This window comes from Impatiens glandulifera, chromosome 1, assembly GCF_907164915.1.
Source record: "Impatiens glandulifera chromosome 1, dImpGla2.1, whole genome shotgun sequence".
NCBI classification, from domain to species: Eukaryota; Viridiplantae; Streptophyta; class Magnoliopsida; order Ericales; family Balsaminaceae; genus Impatiens; species Impatiens glandulifera.
This window is the reverse complement of record NC_061862.1, coordinates 52,759,059-52,776,593: the sequence shown is the minus strand read 5'-3', so window position 1 is coordinate 52,776,593 and position 17,535 is coordinate 52,759,059. Positions and strand designations below refer to the sequence as shown.

Below are 17,535 nucleotides of genomic sequence, written 5' to 3'. Positions count from 1 at the left end.
CGACAAATCAACCACAAATCTCAATCGATCTCTAATATCGTGACCTCACATTTTGGTCAATCAACATCTCATTTACATGTATTTTTAACCACCAATCACAATTGACCTCTAATCTCGTGATCTTACGATCCTTTTTCACCGGTCTTTTATTCTTTAGAAACCAACCACCAATCTCAATTTTATCGGCCTCTTATCCCTTGGAAAACTAGCCACTAATCTCCTCGATCTCTCATCTCAAGACCTCGTACTTTCACATGCTTCTAATCCCTCGAAAAAACAACTACCAATCACAATTGACCTCTAATATCGTGACCTTACGATCCTTTGTTAACGGTCTCTTATCCTTCGGAAAACTAACCACCAATTTCAATTGACCTCTTATCTCGTGACCTCATTATTTTCACCAACCGAACCATCGAATCCAATGAACCTCCAATCTCGTGACATCACACTTTCACACGTCTTTTATCTCTTGGAAAACTAACCACCAATTTTAATCACACTTTCACACGCCTCTCTTATCCCTCAAAAAACCACCGACCTGAATTGACTTCTTATCCCTCAGTAAACTAACAATGAATTCCAATGTTATCGACAAACTAATTACTACTGTATACACTCATTTTTCACTCCCCAATTTTATAATTTATAGAGCTCATTGCACGAATTATTAAATGAACAATTATCTTTGAAGTCATTGATATGTTTATCAGGTTCCAAAAATAGTTGATTTCAGATTTTTAATAAAAAAAAATAACAATAAGGTGATAATAGTTCATATTGAAATAATTTGAGCTATTATTATACTTAAGATTTTTTAAACAAAATACTTAATTAATTTTGAGAAAAAAATATTTTACAAATCTTAGTTTATAAATTGATTTTAACAAACTGATTTTATAACTTACTTTTTGTCTCTTCCTTATACATTAAATAAATTTTCAAGTAAAATTGTAGAACAAATAGGATCTTTAAAAAATATTATAAAATTATCTCGAAAATTTATAATTGGTGTTATTAATATCAATCATATCTTGATTATTTTTCACAAGTTACGATTTTTCCTTTAACGTTTTTCACATTAATGCATTCTTGACTACTTTTTTTAGTTGAAAATTTGTAATTAACGTTTTTTTACGTCAATCACCTCTTGATTGTTTTCATAAGTCAATATTCTTCTATTAACGTTATTCACGTGAATGCATTCTTAATTATTTTTTGCGGTTCAAGAATTGTAATGGATGTTTTTTACGTCAATCACTTTGCCTGCTCTTCATATAAATATCTATAATTATTGATGCATAAAGAGATCCATTAGTAGTGATTGAATTCCTTCTATAACTCCACATGAGAAACCAAAATGAATAAATGTTCAACATTGACGTCATTTACATAAATCAATTATTGATCTCTCTTCACATGTCAAGATTCCTTTATTAACGTTTATCACGTTAATTTTGTTCACTGTCCGCTTTTCATAAATCAAATATTCTAAATTGATGTGTTTTTATAAATCAAATATTCCAAATTGATGTGTTTTACGTCAATCAACTCTTGACCGCTCTTCATAGGTCAAGATTCCTTTATTAACGTTTATTATGTTAAAAAAAATACTTTGCCGCTTTGGACAGACCAAAGATTCCAAATTAACGTCTTTTCGTTAATCAATTTTTTACCACTCTTCACATGTCAAGATTATTTATTTAATGTTTATTATATTAATTTTGTTCTTTGTTTGCTTTTAACAAATAGAAGATTCCAAATTAATTTCTTTTTCGTCAATCAATTCTTGATCGCTCTTCATAGGTCAAGATTCTTTTATGAACGTATATCATGTTAATTTTCTTATTTTTTATTATTTCCCCAAGTCAAGATTCTTCTAATGACAAGTTTGTACTATTATAAATAATTGACGAAAATTTCCCTCTTTCGTCTTTTTTTTATTAACACACTTTTTTTTGGTGATTTTATGGTTAATTATTTTTTATCATTAAAAATGCCCCTCGTTTTATTCGAAAAAGTTTTATTTAAAATTGTGATGCATTTTTCTAAAAAAATGCCCTGTAAGGAGTTAGAACAAGACCTTCAAAAAAAAGTCACCAGTTTCTCCATCATGTTTAAAAAAATGACTCATCTCGAGAAATTCGTTCGAGACACATTTCGACTCCATTCCTAACCTTCCTCTTAATTCTTGCGTGCATGGATGGGGATTTTAATGGTAAGTCTTATTTGTCCGAGTTTTACCTCAAAAGGATGTTCTTGGTTCAAAAAAGTCGCCACCTAGTTTACTCTTATTAGAAATTAGGAAAGAAAATGTAGAAAATTTATTTTAGGTTCGGTGCTTGGTTACGTGTGAGAAATAGCCCGCCCACATGCCTATTCAAAATACGGTCTCTACTTCGAAACAACTTAGCATTTTAGATAACATATGAAATTTGCACAATTTTGATTGTATTAAATCATTTGAACCTACCTCATGTGGCTATGGATTTTACATATGCCCTGACATAGAATTTAGGTGACCATGCCCATTTTGTTTATAGTCGTGTGCTTAGGCCATTTTATTGACAATTGAACAAGTAATGAGAAATTTGATACATAAATAGTGTGGACACTAAACCAAGTAGATTATCTATTAATGACACCCGTGAAAAAGTAGTCAAACCCTATAATGCATCCAAAAAGTTTGGTTAATATACCGAAATATCATAAATAATTTCATGATCATCCAAGAAATTTCCTTGCAAGTTATGCACACAGCAAGATAGGTAAGGAGAATGATAAAAATTATTCTTACTACCCCAATTAATGATGTTTTTATTTCATTATATGCAAAAAAAATTATTCTAAGTCATTTTAAATTATTTGGAATTTTGTAAAAATCTTAGAGTTATTTTTGATTGAAAATGAATTCAAAAGACCAATTAAAATTATTTAGACTTCAATTTTAGGCAGTTATATAGGTCTTTTTTGAACACTAATATGAGTAGTTTTCATTTCGGTTATTTCACGAAAAGAAAAAGACTATGCCAAAATGTCCAAGAAGCGAGGGGTTTTAAGGCTCGTCTACCTATATGCTTTTTTTTGGGCTATTAGTGTTGAGTTATGGAGCCTATACTTATAATAAACTATACAATAGTTAATTAGATTTTATTGGGTTTGTATTTTAGTTTGGCTTGGGCCTGACCAAGAGCTATTTAGGTTTTATTACCTTAATGTTTACCATTTAAATAGTTATTATTAAGAGTTTATATTTGTGATACTGAATTCTAGAGAGATAAAGTGTGAGGCAAAAACTCTATATTCCTTCTTTTTTATAGTGAAATTTGGTGGTGGTTAAAGTGGAGATATCTCATTTGAGTGAACCACTATAAATTTTTGTCTTCTTGTGTTCTTTTTATATATATATATATATATATATATATCGTTTCAAGCATGTCAGATTTAGGGATTCAAATCCTAACAACTAGTATCAGAGTTGATGGACTAGATCAGAGCATTGAAAAAATGATGGCAAACAAGAACAATATAGGAAATGAGATGAAAGATTTGATAGAATAGATTATGCATTATGGAGGATGCAGATTAAGGATTGTCTATATGGAAAGAAGTTTCATGTTCCTTTGAGTGGGAAACCAGAGAAGATGGATGAAGATGAATGAAAACTCATTGATAGACAGGTTTTAGAGTTGACTTATTAACGTTAGCAAAGACTATTGCTCACAACGTAGCAAAGGAGAACATCATCATGGGTTTGATGAAAGCTCTATCTGATATTTATGAGAAATCATCAGCTAACAACAAGGTACATTTAATGAAAACACTATTTTACTTAAAAATGGTTGATGGTACTTTTGTCACTACTCATTTGAACGAATTCATACAATTGTAATTCAATTGTTATCTGTTGAGATTGATTTTGGGATGAAGTTAGTGCCTTAATTTTATTAGCATCTCTGCCAAATAGTTGGGAACCTATGAGGGCACCACTTAGTAATTCAGCTAGAAATGCTAAAATAAAATTGATTGAAGTTAGAGATCGTATTCTTGCTGAAGTGGTTCGTAATATTGATTCTAGTGAAACGTTCAAAGATTTTGCTCTGAATGTTGAAAATAGGGGTAAATGTAATGATAGAAATTTCAATTGAGGTAAGAGAAGATCTATATCGAGGATTAGGAGGAGTCAATCCAAGTTTGGGCAAATATTTGATTGATGGAATTGTGGTAAGCATGGTCATTTGAAGATGAACTACAAAGCACCGAAGAGAACAGCATTGATAAAAATGATGTAGTCAACGTTGTTATAGAAAATGATATTAATGCGTTGCTTCTATCAGTTGATAGTTTGATAGACTCGTGGGTTTTAGACTAGGGAATATCTTTCCACACCACTACCCATAAAGAATTAATGGAGAATTATGTGGCTAGAAACTGTGGGAAAGTTTATCTCGCATATGGTGAGCCACTAGATATTGTAGGCATGGGGATATCAAATTGAAGATGGTAAACGGTTTTGTTTGGAAGATTAATAAGGTGAGACACATTTCACGTTTAATGCGCAATTTGATCTATGTTACACAACTTGATGATAAAGGTCGCAGTTTTAGTTGTGAAAATGGTGCATGGAAAGTGATTAAAAGATCACTAGTTGTTGCTCGTGGTCACAAAATTAGAACGTTATACATGAGTTCAACATGTAGAGAAACAATTGCTGCTAAAGTTGATGACTCGAAGAACAGTGAGCTATGGCATTGGAAGTTGGGTCATATGAGTGAAAAAAGGATAAAAATTATTTTGAAGAATGATCAAATTCCATAACTGAAGTCTATTGAACATCAGTGATATGAATACTACATTCTTGTAAAACAGAAACGGGTGAGTTTATTAAAGATTAGGAAAGAGCTCAAGAAAGAAAGGCTAAAGTTGGTACACACAGATGTGTGGGGACCTGCACATGTTTTTTCTATTGGCAGATCATACTACTACATGACTTTTATAGATGATTTGACAAGAAAAGTATGAGTTTATTTTATGAAACACATGTATGAAGTATTTGTTATTTTCAAAAAGTGGAAGACTTCGATTGAAAATAAAACAAATTAGAAGGTTAAATGTTTGAGATCCGACAACAAATATGAATATCAATTTAGATTTCAGAGAGTATTGTGTTGTGAATATGATCATTATGGTAAAGATTGTTCCCCAAACACCTCAAAAGAATGTAGTAGTTAAACAAATGAATCGAACATTGAACGAACGTGTTAGAAGCATGAGATTGAATGTTGAGCTGCTTAAAACCTTCTGGGCATAATCTATCAACACTCCTGCCTACTTAATATACAGAGGACCCTATGTTCCTTTTGAATTCAGAATTCCTGAAAAAGTGTGGAGCAATAAAAGGTTAAACCTTCTTATTTGAAAGTGTTTGGTTGTTTATCATACATTCATATTAATGAATGTGCTATGAGCAAACTTAATCCAAAGTCTAATAAATATTTTTTATTGGTTATGGAGATATTAAGTTTTGTTATCGTTTATGTGATAATGAAAATTAAAAGATTATTTGTAGTAGGAACGTTACCTTCAATGAACAAGTTATCAACAAAGATTGTGTTAGGAAGACATTAGATGGTGATTCCAAGTTGAAAGAGGATGGTACGGTCGATTTGAAAGATTTTTCAACTAAATATATATCGGCTGTCGAAGTAGACCAATGTATTGTTGAAAATGAAATCGTTGAGAATGTGGCCCTAGAGGCAAATCAACAATCATCGTTTATATAGTTGAGAAAATCGTCAAAAAATCGAAAACTAGTCGAGAGGTGTTCCCCATCTCTGAATTATATCTTGTTGAAAGATAGAGGCGAACATGAATGCTACAAAGAAGCAATACAATTTGATGAATCAGTTAAGTGGGACTCTGCAATGAAAGATGAGATGAACTATTTGACGTCGAATCAAACTTGAGAACTCACTAAGCTACCAAAGGAAAAGAAAACACTTCACAACAAATGGATCTTTAAGATTAAAGAAGAACATGATAAAACCATGAGGAACAAGGCAAGATTGGTGGTAAAAAGATTTCAACAGAAAGAAGGTATTAACTATAATGAGATCTTCTCTTTAGGGGGCAAATTGATGACAATCAAAACTATTTTGAATTTTGTTATGAAAGAAGACCTTTATTTTCAACAAATGAATGTCAAAACTTCTTTTTTTTTCATGGTGATTTGGATGAAGAGATTTAAATGCGACAATCACAAGGATTTGAAATCAAAGGAAAATGTAATATTGTGTGTAAGCTTCAGAAGAGTCTGTATGGTTTTAAACATGCTCCAAGATAATGGTACAAGAAGTTTGATAGCTTCATAAAAAGTAATAATTTTTAAGGTGTGAAATTGATCATTATTGCAATATCAAGATGTTTGATAAATCATACATTATTCTGCTCCTCTACGTTGATGACATGTTGATTGTTGGAGCAAGCTTGTTTGAGATTAATAAGCTAAAGATAGACTTTTCTGAAAAGTTTGCAATGAAGGATTTGGGTGCTGCAAAATAAATCCTTGGGATGAGAATTTTCAGTGATAAAGAAATTTTCAAATTTTCACAAGAAAAATATGTGAAGAAAGTTATTAGTAGATTCAACTTGTACGATCTAAAACTAGTTACTACCCCATTATCTAGTCACTTCAAACTATCTAAAGATCAATCACCTTCAACATAGGATAAAAAAAATTACATGGACATTATTCTGTATGCCTCTACCATTGGTTGTATTATGTATGTGATGGTTTACACACAACCAGACATAGCACAAACAGTGGGAGTTGTTAGCAAATTCATGAGTAGCCCAGATAGACAACATTGGGAAGCAATAAAGTGGATACTACGATACTTAAGAGGAAGCATGAGTTTTTCTTTGTGTTTTTGAAATTCTAATATGAGTTTGGAAGGATATGTTAATGCTGAAATTGTTGGTGATGTTGATAGTAAGAAGAGAACAACAAGGTACATTTATACTCTAAGAGGTACTGCAATTAGTTGAGTTTCAAAAGTGCAAAAGATTGTTGCTCTTTCTAGTTGTGAGGCAGAGTATGTTGTTGTGATAGAGACTGATAAGGAAATGATGTGGCTGCAAACTTTTTTACAAGAATTGGGTCAAGACTATAAGAGAAGTTTATTGTGATGCGACAATCAAAGTATCATTCATTTGGTAAAGAATTAAGTTTATCATGGAAGGACGAAGAATGTACATGTTCGTTATCATTTCATCTGATCAGATTTAGAAGATGGAGTGTTAGCTCTTAAGAAGATTCCAAGGAGTGAGAATCTAGCTGATATACTGACGAAATATGTGACAAATGAGAAACTGAAATTGTGTGCAACTTCAGTTGGTCTTCTTCGTTAAGACACCGGTTGGAAGCCGCTACCGATCGAATGATGATGAAGTTAGTCTTCAAGTTGGAGATTGTTGAATTATGAAGCCTACACTTATAATAAACTCTACAATAGTTAATTAGAGTTTATTGGGTTTGGACTTGGGTCTGACCAATAGTTATTTAGGTTTTATTACCTAAATGTTTATCCTATAATATATGTTATTATTAAGGGTTTGCATTGGTGAGACAAAATTCTAGAGAGATAAAGTGTGGGTCAAAAACTTTGTATTCCTTATTCTTCTTTATAGTGAAATTTGGTTGTAACTGAATTGAACATAGCTCATTTGAGTGAACCACTATAAATTTGTGTCTTCGTGTGTTAATTTTTCTTGCGTTTTTATAGATCGTTTCAAGCAGATCAGATTTTAGAGTAATCGTTTTTATAGTTCATTTTTACTACTCCACCCCGTAGGAATTATGAGCTCACCCTAAGGATGCCTTCGACATCAAGGGGTATAAGATTCTAAAGCCCGTCTCGGTCCCTCGGTGACCGAAACGTAACTCGAGTATGAGTAAGAAAGATAATACCTCTAGCTCTAGCAAGTGAAAGTCTTTTTTACGAAGAAAGTAAGAAAATGACATGTTGCCTTGCTATTTTATCAGGGAAACTCGTTCAAACGCGTCTTTCAGTATTGGGACTAAAGTCAAGTAGTTGAGATATGCTATTTACTTTTTTTCAGGTGTCGTCTAAAGTCAAGTAGTTGAGATATAGTTAGTAGTATAAATTAGTTAGATTCGTAAATCCTCTTGCAGTTAATACAACCACAACTGCCATTTTAAGAGATAAAACTATACTTATCCCCGTGATAGTCCTGAGGGGACGACATCCTCCTATAACAGTTAGCAGTATTAAACCAACTTTGGGGCGGTTAGTTTCTCTTTATTGAGACATTGAGATGTGATTCACGTACCACAACACTGACTGTCTTTGGGGCATTCTCTTTCCTCTATAAGATCGTTCGGATGTTCCCTAACTCACAACCCAGGAACGGACCCGAGGGAACCTCAACATGCTTTATTTCATTTAATTATGTGTGCTTATTCGAAATTGGATGAATCAATTTCTGTATATAGATCAAACCATTTGGAGCAGTATTCAAATTTTTATGGCTTTTACAAAAATATGTCACCAAATATGTTACCAAAATTTTGAACTCACTATTTAAGCATCATAAGTCTTACTTTTCTCAATTGGAGACATACATATAAAAGTGATAGATATATGTTGACAGTCTACCAAGGTGTGACAGAAAATATCAAAAAATTCTTAATTTATAAACATTATTGTCTTGGCTCCATATGACCTACATAGAATTAAAATTGACACAAATGTGTTTGCATAATGTTACAGATATGCAAGTCATCTAAGTCGTGTAAGAATTTCATATCAAGTTACAGTTAAAATGAATTTTCAGTTGACTTCTCCAATAAGGTTTATGAAATAACCAAAATTGAGTTTTATGAAAGATTTATTTTTTGTGTTCTTCCCAAACAAAATCCAAAACGTTTTAATTTCTGTAACGTGTTTAAAAAAACACCACATCCCGAGAAATTCGTTCGAGACAAATTTGGGCTTCATGCCTAACTTTCCTCTCAATTCCCGCGTGCAAGGATGAGAGATTTTAAAGATAAGCCTTATGTGTCCGAATTTTATCCTCAAAATGATGTTCTTGGCTAAAAAAGGTCGTCACCTAGTTTATTTTTATTAAAAATTAGGAAAGAAAAGTTTTAAAAATCTTTTAGTTTCGATGTTTGGTTATGGGTGGAAAAGACGACAGCATTATGGCCGACACGTCCGTTCAAAATCTTTCCTGCGAAACAACTTGCCATTTTAGATAATAATTTATGTTTACACAATTAGATAATAATTTCGATTATATGATTGTAATCCGGCTATATATATATATCCACCGTGTAGAGTAATATTGTAGCACAATACCGCCATTAATTTTGGTTGATTCAAACTTATTCATGTAAATGTTGTACTAAATATGAAAATAAGTGTTTTACAATACATGAAAAAGAAAAATACAACAAACAAAAGAAAACGATATACATAGACAAGCAGATAATTGAAGATATAAATTCTCAAAGTATAAAATACCAAGTTACATTGGGCAAGTATGGTTAGGAGGATTAGTTCTCTATGTTACTGTTTCTTATATTTTGATGTAATTTGATTGATTATAATGTATGTTTAATTTTAAATTGTTACAACTGAGATTTATTTTGTCTTGACATACACAATATATTTTTTTTTACCATTTCCAATGTTTTTAGTAGAAGAACTAAAAGTCTATTTCCTCACGAAAAGAAGTTGAAACATAAAGATGCAATCATGTTAGGGCTTTATACAATAATTATAAGTATACTTTTGATTCTTTATTTGATTCACTTGACTCCAACAACTTTCTATTTAGTTATATATTTATTAATACTTGAATTAGAAATCACATGTCGTTATAATATAATGGTGAGTATTCCCGTCTGTTACCCAGGTGACTCGGATTTGATCTAAGGCAACAACAATATATTTTTTTGTTCTTATATTTCGAATGGGGTGATTCTTCTTCTTTTCAAAGTCATTTAATGCCGCCCCAAGTTAACAACTTATGAAATATGATCTACAAATGGGCGGGCACCACCCGATATGGATGATATATAATTATGCATGAAAACTTGTTATAAAACATTATATATGGACAATAATAGTACTCTCTGTTTTGTGTTTGTAGCTAAAACCATGAAAATTATTTCAATTGTATGTATATGTTGCATATAACTATTCCAATGGAACTAGATTTTATTTTCAAAGAACATAGTCTCAATCATAACACCATTCCTTAGATTCCACAATATTGGATTGAATAATCACATCCCTAGATACGTTTCAAACATCAACATAAGCTTACTAACAATTTCTTTTGCACACAAAAAATAAAAACATATCTTGCACCTAGTACTATTCTACCACTAGACCAAGTGCTTATGAGAAATTCATTTATCTAACCTTTTAAGTACCATATTTTGTTAGAAAAAAATTCAAATATGGAGAATAAGACCATCTCCAACCCACAAACCCATTCTCAAACCCAAAATGCAGTAAACATCACATCAAACAGTAATTCATCTCCAACCTAAAAACTCATTTTCAAACCCAAAAGAATATTTTGAAGAAGATGAATCACTAACGTTGAAATTCATTATAGAGACTGCATTTTGGGTTTGAAAATGGGTTTTTGTGTTGGAGATGAATTACTGTTTGATGTGACGTTTACTGCATTTTAGGTTTGAAAATAGGTTTGCAGGTTGAAGATGGTCTTAAAGAGCTTCCTATGCTTTGATAAGTTTAATTTGAAATTATTGAAAATAATTTAATAATTTTTAATAAACTTAAATCAAATAAGTTTGAAATACTTTAAATTAATTAATAAATTAATTTATTCGAGAAAATTTGAGAGAGAAATTATATATCACCACATCACTATCAATACCTAAAAAAATGATAAAAGACTAAAGAGTGAAAGAGAAAATTAATTATTTTTTCACATTACTCGCGTAATTTCCTCTTTCAATCTTTTACCCCAATCATTTCTCTTAAAATAATTGTTATAAACAAAGAATAATTTAATCAATTAGAAAGAAAAATATGCACAATAGGGGGATTTTTTCGAGTTATCTAAATATGGCTGAAATGTAAAAAAAAAGAACCTACTTTGTGCCAATTTTGAATATTATAAAGTTGACATTCTTTGGAGAAAAAAATGATGGCATATGTTTAGTAATAGACGATGACAGGTGGGAATACAAAGGAAACATAACATAAATCACACTTATATTGGCATCACAAGGCCCCAAATAAATGTCACAATTAGATCAAGCAACGGAAGCATACTGCCTGCTTATGAGTAGCAAATTATATGATAGTAATTCTCAAAAAAAAAAAAAAAAAAAAGACCTGCAAATAGAGATCCAGTGTTCATGTCTTCAAGGACTAACCAGGAGTGGGGTTGTTTTTGCCCATTACTGCACAATTTTCAAGTAACAAGTCAATGAAAGTCGTTTGAAGAATCTGCAAAAGGTAAAATAATAGGTTTTAATAATCACCTCAACATCTTTTCCATTTGGTTTAGAGCTCCCATCAGCCTTCTGACCTTCTTCTGCAATGAAGATTTGAGGGATTAATGAAGACCATAATTATTGAAAATAAAGAAACATGACAAAAAAAACCTTCCTTTAGAGGAGGGGTAACTAGATCTCTTTTGGATTATCGGTTCCAGTCTCAATTTGTGTGCAAACAATACACTATAATTTGTATTATGATCCAGAAAAAAATTATACCAAACAAAATAAACTCTCAATTTTTAACTTTGATGATTTACCATTCTAACACAGATTATGACAAAATACAAGTTTTCAAATAGTGGTGTGTTTGTTATAAAACAAACACAAGACATGCAGGAAATGCCCAACAGCCTAAAGAAATGCAATACTAAGTGAATACTTTTCCAAATATAAAACTGTTCTTTAAAAGTGCAGCTAAAGAAAGAAAAAAAGGTCCAAGTGAATACTTTTTTCTAAAAGTTTCTTCTAAAGCAAAAAGTTGTTTTCTCATAACTTACCTCCATCCTCTGGAATGTCAGAATTCCATAAAGTAAGATTGTCTCTCAAGAGTTGCATGATTAATGTACTGTCTTTGTAAGATTCCTCACTCAGACTATCCAACTCCGAGATAGCTTCATCAAAAGCTTGCTTCGCCAGGTGACAAGCTCTGTAAATTAAATAATGAAGTTGTTTTCTTAGCCTTTCTTCCTTTAAAAATATAACTAAAATCATTTCATTGCCACATACTATATACCTTTCAGGAGAATTCAAGATCTCATAGTAGAAAACAGAGAAATTCAATGCCAGACCAAGTCGTATAGGATGTGTAGGAGACAAGCCAGACTCCGCTGCTGTGGTAGCAGACTGCAAGCAAGTTTACAAGATAATGGTGGAGTGTATAAGCTTCAGGATAGAGTGAGAATGGAAAATTCCATATACAATGTCATTAAAGAAGCTCAAATTGGCATCGAAAACTCCTAACTTGAATGATCTTGGAATTTTTAGTAACCAAGTGAGTATTTCCAAATAACGTTGTTTATGTAAGTTATTGAAAATTAGGTTATATGACTAAAAATACAATAGAAGTATAAATTAATAATAATTTATGTATTTTTAAATAGAGGGTTAATTTAGTTGATTATTGATTGGATGATGAGTCTAAGAGGTCATTTGATTTTGAAGCTCCTTTTGTTTTCCTTTAAGTTTTAAAAAAATTGAAATAATTACATATAAATATAATTTAGACTTATTTGGTAATTCTTTCTACAAAATACCAAATAACCTAAAGTTTATCCAACAATATTTAAAATTAAATAAAAACCCATACAATCCTAAAAAACCCAAGATTAAACAAGCCCTTTTTGAAATTAATCTCAAATAATCAAAATCAAACTTGTACCCTATTTGTGACAGTAAGAAATTTGTGTCCAGAAGAAGCTTGAATTGAATAGCATCATGACAGGAAACTTGTGTCATTTAGAACCTTTAACTGACAACTATTATTTAAAACCATCAATTTTCCTTATCTCAAAATACCCAAGTCACACTTCTTGTCCAAATGGCAAAATCTATAAGAAATCTAGTTGCATCAATGGATCTTTTTACAGAGATATATCCAGGAAAGGACAAACTATATATAACCAGATGCAGAAAAGATCAACTAATGGACATAAGTCCTTCATCAAAGTTCATTCCCTAGTATATTGTCCTGCATCTAGTATCAGTTACTAGACTTAAAAGAGTTAATCAAACCTGATATGCCTGAAGGGACTGATCAGCTGCATCTTTTTTATCCTCGTCGACCTTAAACTCAGCCAGATAGCGGTAGTAGTCGCCTTTCCTATAACAAACAAGAAATTTAATCAGAAAAAAAGTAAGAAAAAGTCTTGGGTCCAACCTGAATCAGAAAAAAAGGCATATTTAAAGTTACATCTTATAGAAGAACACTGATGATTCACCGGAGCTAGAAGAAGGAATCAGATGTTCATCAATGATAGTCATGATATCACTACAAATGGTAGAGAGTTCTGATTCAACTATCTGTCTGTATTCCTTGATCCGTTTGACATTGATCTCGTTGCCTCTTGCTTCTTCTCTCTGTTCGATCGATGAAAGGATACGCCAAGAAGCCCTACGAGATCCAACCACGTTCTTGTAGCCGACAGACAGCAAATTCCTTTCTTCAACGGTTAACTCTATATCTAGCTTCGCCACTTTCTTCATCGTTTCCACCATTTCTGCATAATATGAGAATTAAATTGAACTGTTTAGTGAATATAATTGCAGATCTGGATAGAGGGTGGGATAGATGAGAACTAACCATCGTAGCGCTCAGCTTGTTCGGCGAGTCTGGCTATGTAGACGAGATTCTCACGTTCTTTGGAGGACGCCATGGTTGATCTGTGAATCTGTGATCCAAGGTTGATCTTTTCTCTCTCTATCTCTCTTCTATTGGGGAAACAGGACAGGAGAGTGAAAGGGAGATGAATCTGATCGCAGGACAGGACAAGCCAGATGAGACTTTCTATTGGACGCCATGTTTACTGGTTGGTGTTGTGAAGAACACGCGCGGGAAAAACGAGAAGATATTTATTTTTACTGAAAAAGTAGAGTTTAAATTAGGGTTATTTTTTCATTTCTGTACTCTGGGTTACTTCTGCTTCGACGAGGGAGGAAGAAGAAGACAAAGGTTTAATTTTTCTGCTCCGACGAAGGAGGAAGGATGCAATTCCCATGATGAACCTTCTTTCAGCGTTACCTTGAAGACTTAACTGAATTCGCAGCTTCCGATTAAACTCGCGACTGAGAATCTATTGGTGGCTTCGATTAACCAAGACAACTTGAGTTTTCTGAGCTGCCATGGATAAGCTCTGAGATAGATTTTGGTTAAAGGGTTGGATTGGACAGTCAAGTTTGTTGGGTAGTTCGACCCTTATTCCTCTGTTATAATTTTTTCTCTCATTTTTTCAAATTATTTGTCGGAGTTACAATCTTCAATGACAAATCAAACAAGATTTTTTTCCAACATCTCATTTCATAACCCAAGTCAACCATGTTCGGTTTGGGTTTTTAAATAACCTTGGATTGGAAATGTCCTAAAAAATTGAGGTTTATTGATAACTACGGATAATTAGATAACTTAAGCAACATAACCGTGCTCTAGTGCTAGAATAGTACTTCAATTCCCGGTGGAGGGAGAAAAGCTTCAATGACAAATTGACAATAAAAAGAGACTATTAGCAATGTTGGTGTTTGAAACTGATCTAATGTTGTTTTTTTATTTATTTTTCAAACAAGGGAGAAAAGCTTCAATGACAATAAAAAGAGACTATTAGCAATGTTGGTGTTTGAAACTGATCTAATGGATGTGGTTATTATCAATCTAATATTGTCTCTTTTTCTAAATTGCATTGATGACTTATTACCACATTGTCAATGATAGCTCAGTTGAACTAGGATTCAGAAGAAACACACATGTTGCTATTCAAATCAAACATTGATAAAAAGAATTATGTTGTTTTTTCTACATCACATGACATTTAACACAAGTAATCATTTTTCCCACATCTTTTTATTGTATACACACTTGAGTAACAAGCTTAGAATACACATATAAGCTTGTAAAATAACTACATATGTATCATGTATGCTCAGTTGCTCACTCATCTAAAAGGTGTAAGAATGGATAGACATATGGGAAGTTACTAGAACTGAAAGAAAAGGTGTAAGAATGGATAGACATATGGGAAGTTACTAGAACTGAAAGAACATATGCCCGGCCAAAAAAAATGACGCAATTGCCCAAGATCAAACTCGGGTCACCCACATGAAAGCAGGAATACTTACCACTATACTACAACGACTTGTCATTTCAATTTCAATTATTAGTATTTATAAAATTTTATAATAAGTTTGAATCAATGTCAAATAACAAAATCTCTATTTGTTTTAAATAAGTTTTATAAATTAAAGTTCGACACTTCTTTCCAATTCCAACCAAATCAATTTGAATTAACACCTCATAAACTTTGGACATAAATATGGTTGGAAACTAACTCTACCCCATTCAAAGTAAATTATAGTTCAAGTATTCATCAAAATCACAATATCTCAATCAATTTATTCTTCAATTACAAACTGTTTATGCACTTTCAAACATATCATCGTAAACATATTCATCCTAGTTTAAACGTAATCAAGTGCCTAATATCAAACGTGATCTCATCATAAAATTAAATAAAAACATGAAGAGCCATCACTTATACCAAAAAATTGCGTTGTATTTGAATGAATCTTTATAGAGTAATATGAACAAACTTAAGACATTACAAAAAAAAATTAGAAGTTTTGAACAAAACATCAATTGAACACCTACAGTTTTCCTTGAAAGGGATTGTCTGATCATGGGTCATTCGGGTTGATACCGGATACACAGATAGATAAATCCAATTTGGGGAAGACAAGAATCAACCATTCTTCAACCTTCAAAGTACAAATTGGGTATTTGAAGAGGGCCCTTCATCAAGCCAACATATTTGAACTTATGCTGGTTGTATTTGTCTCTGACTGACACTAATGAGCCTCCTCTTTTACTCAACTGGAAGTCTTGTATAAGAAGAACACATTCCTGTAAATCAGCAGGTTTGTATCCTGAAAACCTTTCAAGGTTTGCATTCCATGGATGTTTATCAGGGTGGAACATAAACCTGGAAAGGAATACAACAGAAGAAGCAATCATGGATGGCAAGAACTTGACACAGCCATAGTCCAGCAAACTCAACTCTGCCAAGTAGCATCCCAATAACTCAAACTCCAAATCAGGATATTTGCGATCGTGTTCAGAAATCCTGGAGAATCTTCTCAAGAAGGTATTAATGGTTGGACTGCTGACTTCGAATTGAAGAGACTTAAGTATATCTGCTTCCATCTTCACCACATCTTCCTTTTTGTAAGTGTTATCTGTAATGTAGCAGAAGTCATCAAGTGTTGGAGGATTAATCTCTTGAAACTTTGATGCAATCAGCATTGAAGAAACGCCAAGCAACTGCAGCCTCTGCTTATTGAGAGGAATAAGAGACAAGAATCTGTCAATGTAAGTGATTGAGAGATAAAGGGTATCAGATTGAAGCTTGTATTCTTCTGCGACCTCCACCAACCAATCCACCAAAACCCCTCTCATGTTTGCAGTCACATCCTTCTGCACCTTGTCGATATAGTCTTGCAGCGGCCTTCTCTTTGCCTCTTTCTCCATGTTATGAAGATAATCGTAGATTTCAGTTACATAACCATCGCACATCTCAGAATCATCAAACTTGGAGGCTGCTGCTTCAATTTCATGTACAGCCGTATGAGTACTAATTAAATTGGAAATCCCATCGAGAGGGGATCTCTTCTTGGCGGGGGAATGCTGCAGATGAGAATCCTGTCCGACCATTGCGTCGGCTGTCCTCTTCTTCCCGAAGCGAGTAACACTCACTGAGTTTACTTTGACAGTCATACCTAATTTCTCTCTCACCCCGATGCCCTATATGACTGATTCTTCCTAGAAGAAGAAGATAGATCAGGGGAAGCGAAGACGATGAAGAAGGAGATGATGATATGGCCTGTGTTTTGCCTGGGTGAATAAGAAGGCGTGTTGCCAGAGAAGCCGCCATGTCTGCAAATTTCAAATGTTTTCTAAGTGCCGCTCTTGTTAGATGAAAACGAAAATTAGAACCCAAATCCCCAAATGTTTGAAAAAGAATGAAAATTTTCATCTTCTTCTTTTTTGTTTTGTTTTAAAATGACTCCTCAACTTTATTCTCATTCAAATTGACCCTAATTTTTTTTTTAATAATGGATCATTTAATTACCATTAAGGCAAGTCTATATAGTCATGACCTCCGTTTAAATATTAGTCCTTTAGTATTCGAACAGAACCGATTGGTGTGATTTTATCCTGCTTTAATCCGGGATCGGAACGGATTGGAAAAAACCCAAAATATATTAAT

The 17,535-nt window shown here is 32.7% G+C and overlaps 2 protein-coding genes across 4 annotated transcripts in view; both read right to left on the bottom strand.

Annotated features, from left to right (window-relative positions):
• LOC124933930 (14-3-3-like protein B) overlaps positions 1 to 14,056 on the bottom strand; it is a 48,172-nt gene extending 34,116 nt beyond the window's left edge. Inside the window, exons 1-7 of one of the 3 annotated variants that reach the window (XM_047474395.1) lie at positions 13,866 to 14,056; positions 13,476 to 13,782; positions 13,298 to 13,385; positions 12,300 to 12,409; positions 12,064 to 12,212; positions 11,549 to 11,598; positions 11,247 to 11,467 (exon numbers count right to left, since the gene is read on the bottom strand). In XM_047474395.1, coding sequence (XP_047330351.1) covers positions 11,465 to 11,467; positions 11,549 to 11,598; positions 12,064 to 12,212; positions 12,300 to 12,409; positions 13,298 to 13,385; positions 13,476 to 13,782; positions 13,866 to 13,938 — 780 coding nt within the window. In that variant the 5' untranslated portion in view covers positions 13,939 to 14,056 and the 3' untranslated portion in view covers positions 11,247 to 11,464. Of the gene's footprint in view, positions 1 to 11,246; positions 11,468 to 11,548; positions 11,602 to 12,063; positions 12,213 to 12,299; positions 12,410 to 13,297; positions 13,386 to 13,475; positions 13,783 to 13,865 lie in introns of those variants that run through there. The other 2 variants (XM_047474378.1, XM_047474387.1) reach the window with 2 other exon arrangements.
• A 1,948-nt stretch (positions 14,057 to 16,004) lies between these two features.
• LOC124933919 (cyclin-A3-2-like) lies at positions 16,005 to 17,278 on the bottom strand. The gene has a single exon (XM_047474366.1). It carries the CDS (start codon positions 17,040 to 17,042, stop codon positions 16,023 to 16,025), a length of 1,020 nt encoding a protein of 339 aa, XP_047330322.1. The 5' UTR covers positions 17,043 to 17,278; the 3' UTR covers positions 16,005 to 16,022.
• Between the last annotated feature and the right edge of the window lie 257 nt (positions 17,279 to 17,535).

Coding starts and splice junctions, on each gene's coding strand:
- LOC124933919 (XM_047474366.1), bottom strand. CDS start 17,042: ATGACTGTCAAAGTAAACTCAGTGAGTGTTACTCGCTTCGGGAAGAAG.